General features: G+C 41.9%; 1 protein-coding gene across 1 annotated transcript in view; it reads right to left on the minus strand.

Moving 5' to 3' along the window:
• Positions 1-3404: 3404 nt before the first annotated feature.
• The window catches only part of klf7b (Kruppel like factor 7b), a 64667-nt gene continuing 44753 nt past the window's right edge, over positions 3405-23318 (minus strand). The window contains exons 3-4 of the mRNA XM_076747581.1: positions 18369-18492; positions 3405-12887 (exon numbers count right to left, since the gene is read on the minus strand). Of these exons, the coding sequence (XP_076603696.1) occupies positions 12836-12887; positions 18369-18492 (176 nt within the window). The 3' untranslated portion in view covers positions 3405-12835. The remainder of the gene's footprint in view (positions 12888-18368; positions 18493-23318) is intronic.

Here is a 23318-nt window from a genome sequence, read left to right on the forward strand (position 1 = left end):
GGTGGATGGTGCAGCATATCTGACTTTCATGTAGGAGAATGAAGTTCACCTCCTGTCACAGACCTGCAAGTAGCATTCATGTTTTTATCATCTATGATCGGTCCTTAACCAAAACCAAGTGCTTTACTTGCCTAACTATAGAAAGATAGATAGATAGATAGATACTTAATTCATTCCCAAGGGAAATTCACTACTCATAACTATACCATAACCAAAATTAATATATCAAATTACAATGGGAAAATAATCTACAATATGTGACAGGAGGCCTCTGCTACAATTAACTTTACAGAGCTTTAAAGCAAGCTTCAGACACGTTTAGCTGTTGGGCCACAACTTTACTGTTTGGTTCACTCTCACTGCTCTCATAGCATCATTTTTGGCCACAGCAGACAGTTGTTTTCAGTGAATAAGCTCTCCAAACCCAGTGCACACTACCTGCCCAGCACCAAATAGCAGGCACATGAGGACTAGCTGGTGAACGCAGCCACGGAGACAAATGTTTTAATCAAGAGACCAAAAATAGAGTGAACAGAGTGACTATTGAACACTTCCATTCACCAGGTGGCCACAAACACAACTCTAAATGAACGATACTACTATCTATAACTATTGGCTGTGGAAACAGGTGACTAAAAGGCCAGGATATGTCAATGCAGTAGCAAAAAAAAATCTGTTGTTGCAGTAGTTGCCATGTGTAGAAAGGAAGAATTTGAGAAATGTTACCACCGAACATAGAAGTTAAACCACCGTTTTGCAGACTATATAATAGAGATGGTCTTGTGTTGCGTTAGGGTTCATAAAATAGAAATAAAATCAGTCCTATGAAGTGGCACTGGAAACATATGGAAACATGTGGCAGCTGTTGCATTAAGTTCGCTGGGTTCACATTTTTTTCCACCATCCTGAATAATTTTAGAGCTGCTTTTGTTCTTGCACAGCTGTCGTCATGCTTTTCCTCTATTAGAACAAAACAGCAATGTATGGATAGTTGGTGGTGGACAGTGCGGTCTAAGAGTCACCCAAATGAGCTGACATGGTCCTTCTGGGAGATAAGTATAGAATATGCCATGGGGCAATTCACCACATTTCTGTTTATTTCTGCTGTTAAGGAAAGCTGATGGCTGCTGTTTCTGTAAACACTTACCGACACTACACAGACTAATGCTGCTGAATAAGATTATAAACAGCTCGCTCGCCTTCCTTCTGTACCCCTGACAAGTACTGAATAAGCTTGCAAAACTTCAAAATGCCCACGCTCATCATCATTGTGACTTCCCATTTTCTAGCCAACACAGCCCACTGCTGAGAAATGATAATAATCCTCTGCGTTGGCTTTGCTGAAATGTCTTCATCCAGCTTCTTAAACACGCTGTAAGCAAAGCAAATGTAAGCATGTGTGGAAATGCAAAGTTTGTATTCACAGAAAAGCCAAGTGGCCATTTAAGATGATTTAAATCAGAGGAATGAATATCAAGTTTGTCCTTCCACTGAAATACAATCATAATTTGCTCCCTTTTAATTACTTAATTAACAATTTTATGTAAGAGGACAAACTCACAGAGCAGATATGTTGAATAGGAGCTCACTTACGTCTGCTTAATTGATCCCCAATTAGCCATTAATTATTTAATTACCTCATTTAGCCTGCATGTCATTGGTTTGTATGTCAGCTCAGTCAGTGACAAGCTAGCTCTAATTAAAGACCAGGACACTATAAGCAACCAAGGAGAAGCCATTTACAGGCAGGGGAGAGCGATAGATATTCATGAGATTGTTTTAATCTGTAATAAAGACCTAAATTACCAGCAGTGTTGAGAATATGAGCCTTTCTGTTGTAGTAATGTGATGCTGGTTCTCCGTACGTCTGTGCTATTGCCAGCGGCTGGACACGATGTGTCCATCTGCCTTAAATGGCCATTATGAAAGAATAATGTGCTACCATGTTACTCGTAATTAAAGTCATCTGGGTGTCCGTAGAGGGGTGATTCAAGTCATTTTCTAGAAGGTTATATTCTGTTTTCTGCCAGCCTTGTCGAAAGTGAAGGCATGCAAACTGTAGTGGATGAAATGGGTGACAACTCTAAAGGCAAACCATTTACAACACGCAAATGAAGCACTTGAGATGAAAATAGAAAAGACAGATGCTGTTTGGATAGAGTTTTCCTGTAAGTGACTGTTAATCCCACCGGTATACTTAGAATAAATTGGATTGTGAGCGTTGATAGTTTGCAGAACTTTATTTTTTCATGTTTAAAACCAGATTTCGAAGTTCAGCTCAGAAATTTTAGAAAAATCTTTACAATTTGAACACATTAATCAAGTATTGTGATGAAATCAGAAATGAAATAGATGGAAAAGATACATGTTTTTTTTTCATTCATTCATTCAGCTGCTGTGGGTACCTCGCAACCACCCTGATGAGCTCAATGGTTCACGTCAGCTGCATTGAGAAAATTTCATTTTTTGGTGGGAGTTGATAATGTTAACACTGGGAAACAAGACAGTGATGTGTGGGGAAGTAAGGATTTAAAGAACCAGTTCCAATATTTTGTAATAAGTCAAATGAATACAACAATCACATGTCTGTAAACGAGAGGACAAAATCCATAGTCCTGTGTGAAAATGAATTCCAGAGTGGGATTGACCTCCTAAGAATGACAACCCCAGTTGCAAGCACCCCAAAACGACATCTGTTGATATTGAAGTGACAAAGCCCTCTGGCAGCTGTAGGATTATGATGTCAGGTGATGTTATTATGGAGCCACACAATCCATGTAGGGAGCAGGTCGGAATAAAGTCAGCAAAACGTCAGACTTAAGCACATGAGACTGGTGTTCGTGTTTCAAACCACAAATCAATGTTGATTCTTTTTATCACAACCGTGAACCTTAACCATGGCCATGTCACATCGTACAACAGATCTACTTTCCAACAGTGATTTGTAGCAGCTTTGGAGGACATAGTGGTGTCAGATCAGACATCGTGGTGTCAGATCAGTAAATGTTTCTGTGGGTCGTTCTAGAGGGAACAGACAAACAACGGCTTTTGTCCTTTATCTTGGAGAGCTTCACCAAAGTTCAGCTTAAGCTTACATGAGGCTTTGGTCTGAGTCAGCCAAACTGAATCTTCATCCTGGCGGTCTTGTGTAGGTTTATTGCAAGTGTTTTGTCCTGGTAACAAGCCTTAATAAACAGGATGTAACTCAGACTGAAGCCTCAGATTAACTTCACTTGAATTTTAGAATGCATTTGAACAAAGAAGGACTATGGACTGGCTTGGACAAGCTAAGTGTTACGTTAGCGTAGCTCAGTAAAAGAGCAACATTTTTTAAGCATGTTGAAAGGTTCACCAAAGTTATTCTAAAAAACCTTCGACGGAACAAAATACAAGAGAGCCGTGACCAGATTCTACCATTTATTACACATATTACATTCTTAAATAAAAATGCTCCACTTAACAGTTCTTGCATAGATATCTTACAATACCAATTTAGAAAAGAATTATGAAACAGACCAGTAACAAAAATAAATTTTCTTCTTCCTTAATAAAGAACATTACCATACTAACATCATATAATACAAATAATATTTTAAACACTTTGTACAGCAAAAAATTGTAAGTCAAACAAGAGAACTCAAAATAAAAAATCAAAAAACTCAACAGAAGTGACGGTGACAGAGGAGAGGACGGCAGGTGTGGAGTGAAGGTTCATGGATTGAAGGTTGATATGAAAGGTATCGAGTAACAGAGCCCCTGTCGGACAGGTGAGAGGTAAAAACACATCTGCTGTCTTCTCTTTTCCCTACGTGACAAATCATCCCAGGAAATATGTCATTGTGATTCCATAACTGTTATGGTTTGAGTTCACTGTGTACACACACTGGATGATATAAAGGTGCTAAAATACAGCTCTTGTTAAATGATGACGCTGAATTGGTTACTTTTCCCATTGTGCAGCATGAGGATTGGCACCAAAATCCTGTCTCTGTCACAGTAGTTAGTTTGGGTGCAAATGCTTACTATTTTAAAGGGGAACGCCGTTTTTCTGCATTTACGTGAGTCTTATTTTACCATCATTCCCATTGATTATGATAATATGTCACTCACCAGATGCATTGCAGAGGTTTTGGAAATGGGGTCTCCAATTAATACAGCTTCACAACAACATCTAGCAAGCGAGATGAGCATCATGTGCATTTCTAAAACTTCAAATTTAACCAAAATGACCTGAAACTTTTGTTTGGCACTTGAACCTGACGGAAACTTTTTGGATCTCTGAAAAGCAGCTGATTGGCAGCAACATGTTGTCATAACCAATAAGAACACTATGCAGAGGAAAGAACAGAATTTAAATTTTAAGTAACAATTTAGGAAGCAGAACTAAAGAACCCCCCACACAGTGAATCACTAATGGACATCTGAAACGCTGTTGAGGGTTTCTTTGGTCACACCTGTTAAGACTATGGGTATGCGAGAACTGTTGTAATCATTACCCAATGGTGGGGTTATTATCTATCCCATCAATAAGTCGCAGTAAAACAAAAACACTTTTTTCTACAGCTCTATTTAAGATGCAGGCGTGTAGGTGGACAGAAATTGTAGCTTCCAATAAATAGCCTGCAAGGGGTTACAGTGTGCAGGAGATTACTTCTCTTGTTTCACCCCTGAAAAAAGAAAAATCTTGTAGCAGAGCGGGCAGATGGTTAGTTATCCACACGTCTGAATATTTTCCAGACTTGTTGAGGATTGTAAAATTTGAAACAACACATTTTGCAAGGCAGAAGATCTGTGGTCCTGTGAGAGCTCAAGTTTATCAGCAAAAAAAATCCATTACTAAGTTTGCCGATTTCCTTCAATATAATACTGGCCTGAGCTTTGCACCACACACAAGCAGAATATTTTGGATACCAATCCTTTTTGCATGCACTGAGAGGGGGACCAACTGGCCAAAAAAGAAGTTCTTAAACTAGCCCACAAATATGTATCAGACATTAGGGTCTAACTAAGCAGATAAAGTGACAGAGATGGACAAGCACCTACAAGGCTGGGCTGACTGAGGACATTTAGCTGGCAAGGTGGAAAAGTTATTGCAGTCTCACCAATGAACTGCTTGGAGCTCCCAAGCTGCATAGCTCTTGAGAATACTTCCTAAAACAGCTGGATATCTGAAGACTATCAGCATGTTCTGCCCCAGAGGACTCTGATGGTTGTGGTTTTGGTGGAGAGGGTTTGGTGTGGGTGAGGTGAAATATACAGACACAAGGAGAGGGGTAAAGACCTGTGAATCTCTTATATACTGACACATCAAGCATGGACAAACACAGTAGTTACAGACAGACAGAGTCACTCCGGGATGCCACTGAAACCAAGTTTAACCAAGTCACGGCAGGACTGAATGTTTGTACGGTACAACAAAATCCCCCAGATTAATGGTGATGAAAAAGGCTTTTCACTGGAGGTTTAAGTTGATATGTCACTCTGATCTATCGCGACTGGACCTGTAGGAAATGGTTCTTGGTGGAAGGTGCATCCTGGATGTGTAACAAATGTTAAGTGGATATTTGACAGAGTGCTCCAACAGACTACGCTAGCAGTGCGTGCACATGGAGAGTGCAATAGCTAAGTATGATCATGTAGTGCAATGTTTGCAAGAACTAAAGCAGATCTATAGAAACGCTGAAATGTCTGAGACGGTGCTGTCGCCATGTACAGTTAATTTCACACAGAGCGGTCTGTATGTAAGATCTCACGCTATTTACAAAAGCTGCCTAAAGTGACAATCCTTCTTCAGGGTGATAAGGTGGAAAACTATGGAAACTGAAGCCTGGTTCTTCAAAGGACTGTGTCCAAACAACTGCCTGTGGTCAAAGGTGATGTCTAAAGGCGGTTTTCACACTGGGTTTGTTGGTTTGATTCAGGACCTGAGTTTGTTTGCCTTCCATCTCCGAACCCTGGTTTGCTTTCACATTTGTTCACTGGGGCATGAGTTACAGAAGCAATCAGCAATCACTGCTTACATACAGTTTACAGTCTTCTGTCTCACAAATGATGGTCAATTGCAAATTGTAGATACATGTGCAAGTTCTATAGTGTTGTTTTCATGAGTGTAACATGTCAAAATAAACACTAGAGGAAATTAGCTCAACCTGCAGCATGGATGTTGCAAATTTTGTGCAACAAGCCAATGATCTGTGGAACTATTGTGTCCCTGACCAAGGTGTGACTTTGTACCTGTTGTCGAGATATGATGTTGGTGCAGCTTTTGAAATACACAATCAAAAGCCATTTTGACCTCACATTATTTCCTGCAAACAAGGCAAGAATGCCAGTGATAATGTCATAGTAATGAACCGTACTGCAGTTCACCTGGTACTGATTTCAGATGAACATCATTCAAGTGGATTTAAGAGCAGTTTCTATTTCTGCACCTGAGTTTGGGAAACAAAAAAAAAAAACCCTTCATATTAGCAAGTTTTCAGGCAAACCATTGCTAGATTTGGACTAACCTGCCAGTGTGAAAATGCCTTTAGTAACTCCTCATCTGGATTTCTTCTGAACTCTAACCATTTGATATTTGGCGAACTTGTTTGAAGTTGGTGATGTGACGTTGGTTTCCACAGTCGGCTGTTTAACATTTCCAAAGACTTCAGCCCATCTATGACTTTTAAATATGACACTTAATGATGCTATTCTCAGTGTGCTAAGAAGCTAACTTAAACTAAAGCTTCTTCACTCCTGCTTAAGCTGCTAGCGCCACTATACCGGGCACCCTATAAGACCATGAGAACATTATTTTACATTTGTGAACAATGAGCTCGGCTCCAGCTGACAGTAGACAAGAGACTGAGAATGTTATGAAGCATGAAGAGTCGGAGCATACTGGTAATTAAGATTTAATGGGACAACCATGTAAGAAAAACAGTCCCTCTCCTTCCACCTTCCATCCAGTACTCCTTTTCTGCATGTCTGCCTCTCTGCTCTTTCCTCTACGTCTACTACATTCACAGCAGTTAACTTGCAAATATGCAAATCTTTGGGCAAAGTGTGTAAAGTGTGCATTCAGCATTCCTGCAGCTGATAGTGCATGGACAACTGCTGTGGACAGACAGGGAGAGATGGGGTGAGGATGGAGGGGTGGAAGGAAACAAGAATGGCACTTCAATTGTGAAGGAGAAGGGAGGGTTGGGGGACACACAATGGATTAAAAATCTGTTGGGACTTTGCAGATAAATGCTAATTTATTTTATCTGTAATCCATGAGATAAAATGCAAGGGCTGATTTAATGATTTGGATATTCATGTGGGTAAATGATTTTTTTAAATCCTTTTTTCATCACAGTTTAGTCTCTTTGACAAATATCTCACTGTCTCCTGGCATTTCTCTATGCTAACAGGAGCTTTTGTTTGTTCTACATCAAATCTGTCCACAGGGTACAGAGCGCTGGAATCGGTCCGGCTCAAGGACCCTGTTGTATTTTTTTCTCCAGACCGCTCAGTTTCCCTGTGACTCAGAGCTATCTCATTAACTGAACTGCAACGAGAGGAGTACTAATGCTAATCAGAGCTGTGGGACGGCAGCTAGCTGGCCTGGAGGAGCCTGAGAGATGGGAGAGGACGGAGACCAAGAGTAACAATGTGACAGAAAACCTACTGCAACAGGCTGAGAGGAAAAGAAATGTGAAAGTGTATCTCAAGCGACTTTGAGATGTTTGATGTCAAGAGGGATTTTAATTAAAGAGGACAAGAACTGCGAGTTCTATTTGTTGCACGCAGGCCAGCACTTCATGAAATCTGGTACATGAAATCTTCAACACCTCAGTATGTCTCTGTGGTTCGGGGCACGTTGTCCAATGAGTCATCCGTAAAAAGCAACACAAAAATGCTCTGAAAGTGACACATTCGCTTTTGAGTGTACTTAAGGCTCATCGTTTTTGTTGTTTATTGATTTTTTTCCCCAAAATGCCAGGATGGTTTGAAAGAACCAGATGAGTTTTAATTTTTAAAGTGATTCAGTTTCAGTTTGAAGTCACCATACATGCAACAGTTGCTTTCTTCACAAGAAGACACTGATCCTGTCGGTTTTCCGTCAATGAGCTCCTCTCGTGGTGTTAGCGGGAACATAAGGTAAAAGAGTGACAAGACAAATGGGGACGGAATGCAAATGAGCTGCTGATTATGCATCTGGCAATAAAATTATTAAACTACACTGTCTGTGCCGCAAATGGTATTTAAAGATCTGATTTACATCCAGATATTTGTATTCTTTTTTTTTTTTTACCCGTTTTTTTTTTTTTTTTTTTTTTTTTTTTCATTATCAGAAGAAATATGAACAAATTCTGAGATGACTGGGGAGGGGAAAAGAAAATAGAAAATAAAGGGCCCTAAATGTCCTTCAGAAATGTAAAGAGAGAGGAGTCTGATTTTAGTGCGCTCTAATACAAAATGCAAGCTCTGCATTCCTTTGACTCAACTCATCAAGCTCCATGACTTGTATGATTGAATGAACGTGTGAATGAATCGAGGGTCTCAACAAAAAGCTTAACACATTATCAGCCATTGCTTAGATTCAAAGCATTTTCATCAGCAAATGTATCAACCAACATTTGTCCCACATGGTTGCACACACGTTCAGCAGTTAACAACCACTTTGCTGAATCACTGCCTCCCTCACAGTATGCCTAACGGGGACACACACATACACACATATACACATTCATGCCATCAAAAGCCTCACAAAAGTGCTACGATCCCCATCCCTCTATGATTGTACGTCCTATATTGGAGGGCTCTTTCTACATCCCATTGCATGTCTCAACATTTTGGCATGACTTTGCATCACCCAAGCTGAAGAAAACAACCATCAATACAGCTTTTGTAACAGAAACCTAACAATGAAATGAAATCAAAAGTGAAACACTGGATTCATCCCAAACGTGGGTTGCTTTACGTCGCATCTAGCAGAAAGAGAGAGTTAGTAGAGAAAGCTGCCGCTGGATACAGAGGCCTCATATGGAGACGGTCTCCTGCTGATCTCTCCTGACCGGGGAGACTCTGCCCGTGGCTAAAGGGCAGTTCCACGCTGGAGGTTTTTGGTATCGATTGTTCGAAGCTGCACCATAAACCCCCTTGAAGGGGAATGTTTTCACTGTTTCACCTAATGAAGGCTGGCAAGGCCAACTGGCACGATGACTGGGCATCCTGGGATGTGAAATCCCCCGCCAGCTTCAGGAACCCTGCACCCTCACCCAGCCGCACCAGTCAGCAGCAGTGAGTATTAGACTGTTTGCATGTGCTACAGGGCATATAGGTGGTGGTGGGCGGATGGAGCAGCGGTGTCAGTGTTGGTGTTGGCGGTATCAGTAATGCTCTGATTGCAAGGCGAGTTTATTTTTTCTGCAACCATTGAACAAAGGAAGCTGCATTTTCACCTCTCATGTATCATTTTATACATTAGAGATTTTAGTATCAGCGATTACATTCAGGTCAAAGATAAAAGTCACAGTTTTCATCAAACATTAAGAAGCCTTTAGCTTTGAAAACCCAGCAGCCAGATTAACAAAACTTACTGGTTTTGAAGACATTCCCACAGACCTCTAAACAGCAAGGCAAAACGACATTCCTTCAGTCGTCAGTCGTCTTGTACACATCGTCACAAGGTAGCTAGTTGGCTAGCTGCCTTGCTAGCTAGCAAGTTAGCAAACAACTGTAAGGAAACCAGCCCACAGGTTTTTGGCATTAAAATAAATCAATTTACTTCTTTATGTTGCTAATTAGTAGGTCAAAATTAAATTTGATTTACTTACCACAACTGAATTTTCTTTTTGGTTTTGTTCAAACTGAATTCTGCACAAAATATCAACAACATTAATGCTGGTTATGTTGGTTTGTGAGCAGTTTTTAAAGTGGCTCAAGATATCCTGAACACATTTTTCATCATCCCTCAGGTTAAACTGATTTTAAAGATACCCCGAAGAATTTTCTTTTAAACAATGTAATGTTTACTTTTCATGTTTCTCACCAAAATACATTGTGTATTTTTGGGGTCAAACTCTCATGGAACATTTACAAGAGCCAATTTTTGAAATACATTAAATCCTGCATTGTTTACTGACATGATAGCTAGCTAGCAGTCTTCGTCTTTCTTGCTTTTCTTGGGGCACTGTTTTGTTTCTTTGCACATTACTTCTGCCAACTGTCAATCAGCAGGAATTCCTGTGTTCCTACACATAAGAATGTGTTTGTTCACCATTTAATCAAATTGTAAAAACGATACAATAGCACTACTTGAAAATCTCACAAGGTACCTTTACATTTTTTGCTTCATCTTATTTGTGAGAACAAAGATGAAACTGGAATGTCAGCAGCCGGCTGTAAGTTTAAAGAGTTGACAGTTTGCCGAACAACCTGTTTCCTGTGTTAAAGAACTGTATCCTCCAATGTTCCAGTCAATTTTTCAGCACTTTTCATGACTGGAAAGCATATTTACCGTGGCTGTTTTCTTTGTTTGGGTCAGGAGACGGGGAATCATCTTGAGGATTAAAATTGACTGTACACGAGAAGCGGGATAAAAGTGTGGATTATTGTCATGTTTTCGACAATGTTGTGAGTTTCCATAAAAGAGCTGCTGCAATTGTTTTACTTTCATTTATTTTTGATGAAAACCATGGCTTATACCATCAATTGTACCCAACAATGTAACCCAAGTATCTGAAGTGAAAACGCTGATTAAATGAGAGGCACAAACTGTAGCGAGGGATATGTGGGTGATTGCTGGAACTGAGAACAAGCTGATTTCTCACTTCAAAGGATTTGGAATCGTTTGTTACCTCCAGCCGAGAGCTAAGACACTCTTCTACTAAACAACAGTTGCTAAATTCCTACTGTGAAAAAAGATCTGGGAGCAGAACATATAATTCCAGGAACAGTGTGCGTGTGCGTGTGTGTGTACATGAGCTGCTGTGTGTGTGTGTGTGTGTTTGCAATAAAGCCTGCCATGCAGTGTTTTGTTTTCCAACTCTGTTCATTAGTTTAATAATTATTTTTCTAAATCTTATTAGTCTTATCTCAAGAGGAGCTGCGAGCAAAGAAACTGCAGTGTAAGTCTGCGTGTGTGCGTGTGTGTGGACGGAGTATGTGTGCTTGTTCTGTATACAATGTGTAGAGCGAGACAGAATTGTTTTTGTGTTGCATTTTTTTTTTGAGTCTTTTTATGATTTTTTTTCTTTGTGTTCTTTTTTTCGCTGTAGAAAAAAAAAAGCACAGATAACATTGAAAAAAAGTCAGTGCAGTCAATGGATACGAAACAGGCAAATTTGACCGGGCCGATGCGACCGCGTCTGTTCGGCACCACCACACAAAGGTCGGTTGGCGTCATAAGTCCCACGTGAATAAATAAAAAGCAGCTCTTCAGCCTCTGTTCTTGCCCTGCAGTGCTGCCAGGGAGATGGGATCTAAGAGTCTGTGAAAACGCTCCAAGATGACGTTCAGAATCAACGAAAAGCAACAAAAAGAAGAAAAACAGGTTTCCAGTTCTTAGCGAGTCCTCCGCCTTGACTCTGGTAGAGTGCGAGACCACGGAGGGTCATGCAAGGGTTTTGTTGTTCAGCTGGAGTGAATCGCAGGGCAGAAAGAGCAGCACAAAAACTGAAGACCTCTCTGCTTTCTGGCTTTATTATAGTCCAAAAAAGAAAATACACATCCCTTCTCTGAGAGTTGGTGTGATTCTGTTTCTTGTTCATCCATCGGTTGCTTACAGATTGCAGAAGCACAGCCAGCGCACATGGGGATTAAAAGACCAACAACGCTCTCCTTCTCATCCCACACATTCTGTTGAAGTCATCTCAGATTTTCAGTTTTTTTTTTCTCCAAACACAATTCAGTGAGTTTTAAGACATTTTCTCCGAGCGAGAAAAGAACAAAGTGTCATTCTTTGTAATAACAACAATAAGAAGAATTATTGTCCTCTAAGTAGAAAAAAAGGGAAGAAAGTGTCGCTGCGCATTTCTGTCAGATGGCCTGCGGAGGCAGCAGGCGTCTCAGTGAAGGTGAGAGATGCAAACACCCACTGGAGGAGAGCCTGAGAGCTGCAGCAGCACCTCGCTGACCGAGGTCCCATGGGTGCACGGAAACACCCAGTGTCTGAGCCCTGGATGCGATTGTCAGCTATGCTAGAAGTCAATCCATACAGTCTCTCTCCTGCAGATTTGGCATTGTTGTTTTCTTCACATAGATTACTGAAGCTGACCGCGGCAGATGATGGTTTTTGATGTTCCGAATATGAGAAACATTAAAAAACAACGAAAAAAGTTGAGTATTTGATCTCAAAAGCCAGTAAAGCACTAACAACTGTCTACATGGATATTTAAAGTTTTCCAATGAACTATCTCCTAACCCGGTTGCTGTATGGTTTAAACACACTGAATATAGACAAAGAAAAAAAGGCGGCGTAATGTTTAATCAGCGAGTTAAGTGTATGTTGGTTTGGCAGTGTCCAAGCCCCCAGAGCCACGTGAGAGTGGCCGGGGTTCACCGGGATGATGCATTCAAAGACGGGTGTGTGGAGTGTTTACTATTGCAAGTGTGTGAGTGTGTAATTTTAAAGAAAAACAACAATCTAGCTACTCCTCCTTTTCCTCCAATCCCCATCTCCAAGATCGAACGGACTGACGGCCCTCTCGGGTGGATGCGCGGCGTCACGGCCGTGGACTGGTTTACAGACGGGGTGAACGAGGCGGGCGGTTGGTAGCTTGACTGCCTATCCCTCTCTCCTCCTATCTCTCCTCCTCTTCCTCCTCTTGCTTCTTCCCCTCTCCCACTCCTGCTCTTTTTGCCCTCAGATGTGCCTCTTCATGTGCAGGGCCAGGTGGTCTGACCGAGAGAAACACCTGCAGGGAGAAACAGAGAAACTGTGTCAGAAATATCCCAAATAACACCCCAGGGATGCAGGAAATATCTGCAAATGATACAGGAAAAGCGATTACAAGAGAGAGAATGTTAAAATGAAATTTTATTCAAGCACATTTCAATTAAATGAGTAAAAGAAGAAAACATCTTACATAAATCTATATAACTGAAATTGTCATGACCTGCAAAAGTGCAGCTAAGTGGAGGTTTACACAAAATAAACATAATATATCAAGCAACTGTTGCTGATCAGTGCCGCTGGCTCTGTATATTAGTTGTCAATGGGCCACATTCCCAGGCCCCCTGAAATACCCACTGGCACTGTATATTTCTTGGGAAGTCTCCATAATTTCAGGCCCCTTGAACTTCCCACTGGCAATGTGTATTTGCTGGAAACGTTCCACACTTCCAGCCCCCCCTTACACTCCACACTGGCTCTGTGTATTTGCTGGGAATTCTTGTTAGTCTAAAGCCCACTGAACTCTCCATCAAGTGCTCTGATTCAGTTCAGCATTAAAACTTCATTGATTATAAAATTTGAAGATGGGAACTTGAGAATTCATGACATTCTGTTTATTGTACGAGGCATGTGATTCACAATAGCTAACATTACCCACTTAGGCTAATGAGCTAATATTTGTTGAAGACAGCCACAGTGTCTCACATGATTGTACATCCAACAGTACACTCTTTGCAGTGTTTTGCCAGCCTTTTGGATTAAATAGCAATGAAACACATGAATATTAGACGTGCTAACTTCACCAGCTTCACCTGAGTCAGTGTCTGCTGAGGGAGACATGGATGTTGATATTCCCCCTCAAAAATGACCTCTGAGTTATCTAACATGCGGTAATAAGTCATATTCCAATAGAATAGAAAGTAGTTTCTATGGCAGCCACAGAGGAGTCATACTTTCAATGGATGAATAAAGCCTCGTGGAAAAGCTAAAGGTAAGAGTATTATTTCAACATGAAGCCAGTCAGAGAGATTGGAGGAGGAAGACAGAGCTGACAGCTTAACACACAAATGTAGTAATGCAGAGCACTACGGTACTGTGAATTTCAGCAGCCTTACTTGAGAATGTCACACCAGTGAAACCCAGACATGAAGACTTTGAATTCAAGCTCAGTGATTTCCTTAAATACAACTCAAACACGACCATAAATCACAGCCAGACCTCCACTGCGCTCTGAGTAGAATACTATTGTAGAAACTAATTAGATATGCCTCGTGAACGTGGACATTGATGCACACAGGCTGGCGGTACTTCCTGATGCTGGGTCATTTAACTCAGCAGTGACTGCACCTGGTGTGAGAAAGACATGAAACCAGGTGCTGCTGATGTTCAATATACGAGTCTCAATGTCACGAGTATTTTCATTTTATTACACCATTGCGAGGACATGAAAGCTGAACATCCACAATAAAATGACTCACAAATGATATGACTAAAGGAGAACCAAAACAAAATGTGGGCGAGAATAAAATGAGAAATTAAAAATTCAATTTGCCACAGGCTTTATTCATTATTAATTAGTCCAAGCCATTCTACGTGTGTGTGTGAGTGTGTGTGTTTAGGCAGGCTGTTGTTCTATCCAGATACAAGTAGACAGAGCTGAATGCTCCAAAGTACAATAGAAAGTTTGTCACGCTGCAGTAAAAGTCTGCTGTCTCCTATGAGCCATTCTGTTAATGTCAGTGATCAGCTCCTGCAGGAAACCTCAGAGTACAGTAATTAGGGTGCAGCCACACACTGAGCCTGGCAAACCCCCTGAAAATGATCAACATGAGCACGACATTATCCTCACAAATTCAACTGAAAGCCAATCCACTCAAAGCAGAACCTGCAAATTTGAAAAATGAAATGAGAAAATAAAAAACAAGAATAAAGTGCACATAAACCCGTGAGTGCTGACTCGTCTGCGTCGATGTTCAGCTGCTCAGGTCTCTGCTGTCAGCGCCTTACTGACGCCACTCAGATACTCAGCTGTCGTTTTCTGCCGTTTGTGTTTCAGTGAGTTTCTAGAACATTAGCTGAAATCACAGCGTGGTCAGGACCCCTTTGACATGTTAATTCACCCAAGTTTTCGGATTTCAAAGCATTACTGTGAACACGGTGTCAGTGCACAGCTGAACTTTGCTCTCATCTCTGTTGTCTGCGCTCTAGTGTTTCCCCTCAACCTTTAGCCGGCCATGTGGTACCTACTGTACACCTTCACCAATCTGTGTGTGTGTGTGTGTGTGTGTGTGTGTGTGTGTGAGTGTGTGTGTGTGTGTGTGTGTGTGTGAGCGTGCGTGCGTGGCTGGACAGATGGCCATGCCAGTTACTGTGTCACTGTTGGGGGTGTGGAGCAGCCACACCAGCTGGTAACACCCCATCCCCTCCACCCCTCCTTCTTATCCTCCTCTTCTCCTCCTCTAAACTCTCCCTTCTCCTCCTCACTTCTTTTTGTCCTCCTCCTCATCACTCCTCCTCCTACCAGCTCCATGGAAACATCAGGGGGTCCCCACTTGATTAGGCAGGATTAATGACAGACTGCCTCATATGTGTGTGTGTGTGTGTGTGTGTGTGTGTGTGTGTGTGTGTGTGTGTGTGTGTGTGTGCTTCCCCAGGAGAAATTGTGTCAGATTGAACATTCTATCTAATGTTAACCTCTCCATGGCTGCCATTTTTTGCCATTCTCATGGTAATATTTGGTGGGCTCCACCCACCACAGATGTGTGTCTTCATGTGTGTGTGTGTGTGTGTGTGTGTGTGTGTGTAGACTACTGTAAGCACTGAGGTTCATCCTGGCTATGTTAAGCATATTTCCACCCCCCTTGTAATCTGAGCATCAAGAAGCCTAAAGGGAAATACTGGAAACGTGAAAACAAGATTAAAGGTGCTTTCAAACACTGAATGGTTGCCGCAGCAACATTGGTGGTCTGTACTTTGCATCAGTGGCAACAGGGCGCTCCGCCACCGCCGTCTATGTCCGTCTGCCGTCTGTACACCACAGGCTGCTGCTATCCACCTTCTGTAATCTCATTATGCAGCTAAATAGAGCAGATTGTAGCTTAAAATAGAGGAAATGGTTTGCAATGTGAAACGATTAATACAGCAAGTTTTCCTAAGTGGTAACATAAACACTGTTTATTGTCCCAGACCGGATAAACTCTGGAGATGATGCCCGTTCTGGTCATTGATCTGTCTGTTCTCCGCTGATGAAGAGGTGAATAATTCAGGGAGCTGTTAAGGCCTGTAAAATCAGCTCCCTTATCGTTTCCGTCACTGTAGTTTCTGTGGCTGTCATGGTCACGTGGAGAGATGCGTCGATGGAAAAGGTGAATCATCGTGAACTCTAAATAGAGCAACAAAGAGCCGTGAGCTGTGTGTACACTGAAAACAATGTCTGAAAGCACCTTAAGAGTCTACAGTCAGGGTGAGGCTGACTGTGAGGACTGTGGTGGACCGACTGACTGACCAACACTGGAATTCCCACAGCCATTACGCTAGCTTGGACGCTTGCTGTAGCGGATTCAGAAGACTTCACTGTTACAGTTGGTAGCAATATAGCACAATCTTTAGCTTTAGATTGTTTTTTTCCAGGACATGTGACAGAATCTACTCTCTGTGATTGGATGTTTCTTCCTGAAATGACTGCTTTCTCTCTGCACATTTTAATACACTCTGGCTTAGATGTGCGCAGATGTTCATCCTTTGCAGTGACGAGTCGATCAGTTTAACGCTCATCTGAGCCTTGAAGAGCTCCAATTGCTCACCAACAATGTCGTCAATGCAGAAAATGAGCAGGAGTTTTACCTCAGGAGCACTGGACACCCAAAACAACGTCTCCCACTTCAGCACTCTGTGGAGACTCTGAAGTGGGCACGGCCCTGATTGTGACTCATCTTGTGGCTGTGTCACTGTGTGTTCAAGTGTGTCATTGTTATGTCTGGGCCTTTAAATGTTCGTGTGTGTCGATATGACTTTGCATCTAAACGCCTTTGTGTTCTGTATGCCTGTGTGTGTATGTGTGTGTGTGTGTGTGTGTGTGTGTGTGTGTCTGTCTGTCTGTGCCAAAAAGGAGCTAATACAGTCCCAGCTCTTAGCCAGGATTAGAAGCTTCCAGCAGGTTTCTGGAGGGTTTTATGTCTAAAACCTAAACTAGAGGGAACCCACAACAGCCAATTACACTGTCTCTAGGGCAAAAGTGTGTGTGCATGTGTGTTGTTCATCAGAAAGGTAGTGCAGGCACACACACATACAGAGAGAGTGTATGTTAAAGTGGAGCTGGCATCTGGTGCCACTCAATTAGCTGGGACCAGTCTGCCAATAGCCAGAATCCATTTAAGTGCCAGCACAGGGGCACACACACACACACACACACACACACACACACACACACACACACGACCACACACTCTACCTTGAGGACCAAACACCAAGCAGAGATGATGTAAATGACTGTGTTTATGCTGCACTTTTATCCAAAGCACTTTACTGTTTTACCTCTCATTCATGCCCAGAGACCCTTTGACTTGTGCACAGGAGGAGATGGCGATCAAACCGGCAACCCTATGATCAGTGGACAACCTGCTCGACCTCCTGATCCACAGCCGTGCACAATGTTACGTCTTTGGCTTTTGTCCACACGGAGACTTACTCTGCTTTTATTGTGAAACACACACCCTGTCATCGTCTTCCTACCTTTTCCACTGAGCTCGGGCTGGTGAAAAAATGAATTGATGCAGTATCAATGGCTAAAATCTTCCTTCACTGGCCAGATAACATGACTTAGAAGTGGATCATTTTCCAATCTTTTTCTGGACAGAAACAAAATAACGTTTGTCTTACATGCATTCGACACATCATGTGATTCCATGAGGAACTAACTTAATTTCAGATAGCAAGATTCCTTATCATTGAATCGACTGCACTATAAGCTACAGTCTTCATCATCAGGAGTCCAGATAGGAACTCACCTGAGCTCCACCTGTACACAGCTGCTAAAGGAGAAAATGATCACATTGCGTCTGAACTTCAAACTGACTCAGTTGCACTATTTTTTTTTTCTTTTAAGTGTTTCTTTAAGGGATTTTATTTTCTAAATGTCACATTTGTTGGAGATTGGTCTGTGAAAGCGTGAGCCTGAATGAAAAAAATGTTGTTTCATTTATCATTTACTATTGTTTTGGATGCGTTGGAGCCCAATTGCTGTGGAAATAAAACTTAGCTATGCCGTGGTACTGTAGCATTTCCATCACTCCATTGATTTAAATAAAAAGAATGGACGAGTTAACAAATGAAAATCATTTTCTGTGAGTTCAGTACAGGCATAGCTCTATGATGTTGCCAGCTTTGTCCACTTTTATCACTCTGAACAAAACATATACTTGTTGGGAAACACAGGTTGAACCCAGGTCCTTGAGAGGTGAGGGGCACCAATGTCCTGCAAGTGTAAAGCACACTGAATGTTTACCTGTCGCAGTGGTTGCACTTGAATGGCTTCGCTCCGGTGTGTTTGCGGTAGTGTCGTGTCAACTCGTCACTGCGGGCAAAACGCCATTCACAGCCCTCCCATGAGCACTTATAGGGCTTCTCACCTAAAAGAGAGAGAGAGAGAGAGACGGAAAGAGCAAGAGAGAGAGAGAGAGAGAGAGAGAGAGAGAGAGAGAGAGAGAGAGAGAGAGGAGGTGTCACGTTTTATTATAATTTCTACATCTAATTTCACACGTCTAAACTACAGCTGTTCACTAATATACAGGTTACCACCCCTGGCTTTTTCCATACCCAGACAGACACACACACACACACACACACACACACACACACACACACACACACACACACACACACAGCCCAGGGGCCAGGCAGGCAGACCAGTTTTAACACAACAGCCATTTCAATGAGCCAATACACTCAATTAGCTGTAAATGAAGTCTTTCAGCACGCGGCGTGTTAATTCATAATCCCAAATTCACCCTGAAATGAATCTCGTTTTGTTCCCTCTATCACCATACCTCCGCCCCCTACCCCCCCCTGCCCGCACACACACACACACTCACACACACACACACACCCTGAGGTGGTGGGATCTGAAATGTAAATGAAGTTTCATCCCCCACTTCACCAGATGGGAGAAGAGATGGTCTATTGTTCTCAGCCTGTAGTTATCTCTCCATGATAGAAAGCCTTCCAGCTGTGTGTGTGTGTGCGTGTGTGTATCTTTTGGCTAGAGGTGTGTGTGTGTGTGTGTGTGTGTGTGTGAGTGTGTGTGTGTGTGTGTGTAGTGTGCAGAAGCAGACTGTCTTCAGATGGGACGTGATGATGTCTGACTGTGTAAATGCCTGTATGAGAGTGTGTTTCTCTCTATGGGTGCGAGTGTGAGTGAGTGAGTGTGTGTGTGTGTGTGTGTGTGTGTGTGTGTGTGTGTGTGTGTGTGTGGGATCAGCAGATAAAGCAGTAAATCTGGTCTTCCGCCAAAATTATACCCCAAAAAGTAACACCTCAACTTAAAATACCAGCAAGAACAACAAGAATGATGCATTTTCTTGTATTAAATGGAGGTTCATAATTTCACTCTTGTATAACTATATGCATATAAAGCAATAACTAAATAATAAATTGAATTCCAAGTAAAAGCGGCCTTCATTTGTCCTCCGAAATAATCCACATAAATTCATTCTTGGCATAATTCTGCACAAAGCTTTTTAATATGTCAGAATACTGAATATGCACTTCAATTAAGTCTAATTATGCCTCCATATATAGAGAAAAGTAGCAAAACACTTATAGTTCACACTGCAATGGATTCTTTTTTCCATGCACAGGTATAATTCTGTGTCTCTGTTCTGTGTTTTAGGCAGACTCCACTTTTCATTTTTCACTGAATTCAACACCCTGCTAGTCTTTCAAAGGAAACCTTGCAATGTGTCATTTTTGGAATGGCCTTGTTTGTGTGTGTAGTTGGTGTGGTTCATTTTATTTTTCCACTATGTGGAGTGGATTTGAGTTGAAAGGGGGTGGGGGGGTGGGGGTGGGGGGGCACTGGATTGGCTTTGTTGGATTGCTTTGCAGTAAACGTTGAGCCAGGTTTGACAGTTTTGCTGTTGATGCATTCGCCTCATTTAAATGAACAGACACGGATCAAACACCAGCCAGACTGTTACTTTAATCAATTTAATTTAGAACTTTCAAATATTGATTTAGAGGAAACACTTCAAAACACGGGCCTTTCTCCCCTGCACATAGTTGAAAAAACATGGCCAAACCTAACTGCAGACCTAATGAGTGTAACTCTGTGTCGTTTGTTGTGTAGTGTGTTTGTGTGCGTGTGTGGGAGAGAGTGAGAGAGAACTGGGGGGTGGTAACTATAATTGGGGTCTTAATGACTCCTAATGGGGAGTAATACAGCAGCTTACAGTCAGTTAGCCAGATGTCCCCGCAGCCCCTCCACTCCTGTCACAGCACACACCAATCTTCTTAAGGAGACAAACATGAATGCACACCAATCCAAAACAATTTGAAAACTGAAGCATTTCACAATACGGTGGAAACATAATTGGATGCAATAGAATAGGATGTGAAGTGCGGCTGGGCCAACGACATAGAAACCATTATTATAAAGAATGACCTGCTTCCAGACCTCTGTTTGTCACCCACATTTTGTTTTTTTTTTCAGTGATTCAAACAGGTCTGGCCTGGTGCTCAGTGATGCTGGAGAACAGCCAGGAACAATGATTTAGTCGTCATCTTCCTGTGCCAGAGCCACAACAGTTATGACAAACTTGGCAAAGATTGAGAAAAAACATGAACTGCTCCGAGCAACCTGAATGATGTTGGTGGGACAGTTAGGTCTCTGGCTTGTGACTGGTTAGGGAAATTAAGAAAAGCAGCAAAAACGGACATGATGTCAAAAACAAAATGGCAATTCAATTTGAGTATTAAGTGCTACTTTAGGGGGAAAGAAATAATTACTGCTTTTTTTTTTAAATTATCTTATTACATCTTCGAGAACATATTCAAATGCAGCAGTTGATGGAAACACACCCTTATGTTTTGACATTTGAAGATACATGCACAAAATTTCAATGCAGGCATATCTGCAGGTGCAGCTTCCCAGTTTGGTTTAGCTTTAGTCCCAAACCATAACTTCTCCATCGTATTCCAACAGGTGTGCTAAATGTGAGATTGCTTTTCTCAACTGTAGCTGCCTCAAGTCTCCATCTTGAATCATCACGGCAGAATAACAGAAGCTGCAGAAAGTACACCTTCACATGGACTAATATCTGAGAGCAGAGCAGCTCTGAGAGCAAGGTGATGCAACGACAAGTAAAAGATGATGTGCTACAGGAACATCCAACTGTGAATGATGCCCCGTTCCCCTTTATTTCCCCCCGGTTCCTGTGTCTCTTTGATCGGAGTCGTCTTTCATCCACAGACACAACGTGACTGCAAGGTGACGCAGTTGTTCTCGCACTAAATGAATTCCGGCTCATGAGCTGTGCTCTCCCGGATTTGCATATTCAAATTCTGCAGTCAAATCTCGTGCAGTCGTTTGCTGATTTCCAAAACAGGGATTTGGGTTTTGTGGCTTTCCCACCGCTGTGCATTGCAGTTGGAAGGGAGCAATGCAATGAAACAATGAACTAGATTAACAGAAGAGTTGCTGGTGCTTTTCAAATTGTGTGATCTTATTACACCCTCTTGAATGTAGTCATATGCACTAGCTGAAGGAAACACTCAATAATTTAGTCTTCACACTTTCTTTTCAAAGTTTTTTTTTTTTTTAAATTTGATGAAAATTTGCTCTAGTGATCTTGCCAGACCTGCTCCTCATATCTGCTTGAGGCTAACAGCTCTAGGCTACGCGAGCCACAGCTGTACTAGCATAGCACACCTGACATTCAAGCAGAGTTGTCAGTAGTCAAGCTGCATTGTGGGTGATGTAGGTTTCCACAGTGATGAAGAATACGTGAAATAAAAGATGATTTATCTCTGGCTTTGTCGCATTAATATCAATATGTTTATTAAGCCCAATGTTAAATCTGTGGCCTGCTCTTTAGACATGCTGTCAAAGGCTCATGCTAGACTATGAGGTGCCTCAGCTGCTGTAATGAAGGCTTTGTATCAGGCCATGATAATGAGGGAAGAAAGCGTGACGCATGTGGCCACAAGGTTTGTGTGATGACCGAAAAGTAAGAGAAAGCAGATCCACGTGAGTCAGATGGGGTTTCTCTGCAGGGCAGCTCTGCGCTCAGGAAGTCCTGGTTATTAAGTTACTGCTCCTTCCAATTAAGAGGAACCAGTTGAAGTGGTTCAGACACCAAGTGCGACCGCCTCCCTTAGGAGGAGAAAGACAAACCTGTTGGAAACCCTGAGGGAGAACAAGCTGGAGAGACTTCACCTTCCAGCATGTGTCACAAACCATACTGTCCCTGTGACCATGACAGGACAAGTGACTCGAACATGGACGGATGGACGAGCTCAGTAGAGTTCAACTTGGTGTTTGAGGCCAGGGCCAATACTTGAGAAAAACTTGAAAAAAATTAAATCTCCTCTTCTTCTTTATAGTCGATTACAATACCGTTACACATAATATAAAAAAAACAAAACAAAACAAAACAAATAAATAAACAAAACTAAATTCTACTGAACTTGAGAAAGATTCAAGTCAAATCTAAATTGCTGTTTGCTGTTGCAGTTTTGTTTTCCATAACCCACAGTACATGCAGACACCAGCATAACTATGATAAATCAGTATCAACTGATCATACTGAGCTCCAGGTAGGCTGGTTGGGCTGTAATGGTAAAGACTCATGATTGAGTTGCTTTTTTCTTTATTCTTCTTACTTCTAATTCATCTTAAATATTAAGAGCTGGATTAAGCTGGGAGAGACCACAACAGTCACAACAAATGGAAGAATTTCCCTGTTAAATTTCTTTTATCCAAATAGAGAGAACTACACAGATTTACCCTACTCTGAAGACACTTTACAACAGGAAGTTCTCAATTTTTGTAAAAGCCCACAATCCTGTAGTACAGCTGTGAAAAATGTGACTCTACAACAGATTACGTGTAGTTCAGTAAAGAAGGAAAAATCACCCATGTTGAATCTTAAGCTGTAGTATCTGTATGTGTGAATCCTCCTACTCACTCCACAGAGTCTCTCACTCTCAGGACTCCTTACAGGACCAATATTTTCAACATACAATAGCAAACCACTTGGCAGCTTATCCTGCTGGAGAAATGCTACACTCTCAACCTGCGTGTGTGTGTGTGTGTGTGTCTGTGTGTGTGATATGGGGTTTGAGTGGGGGCCGCAGGTGCCAGACAGGCGGCCGTTTCACACCCGTCTTCTGTAATTGGCCAGAGCACCCCATCTTCCTTCAATAGGACCCCCCTAACACACACACACACACACACACA

The sequence above is a fragment of the Chaetodon auriga genome, chromosome 13 (genome assembly GCF_051107435.1).
Source record: "Chaetodon auriga isolate fChaAug3 chromosome 13, fChaAug3.hap1, whole genome shotgun sequence".
Lineage (NCBI taxonomy): Eukaryota > Metazoa > Chordata > Actinopteri > Chaetodontiformes > Chaetodontidae > Chaetodon > Chaetodon auriga.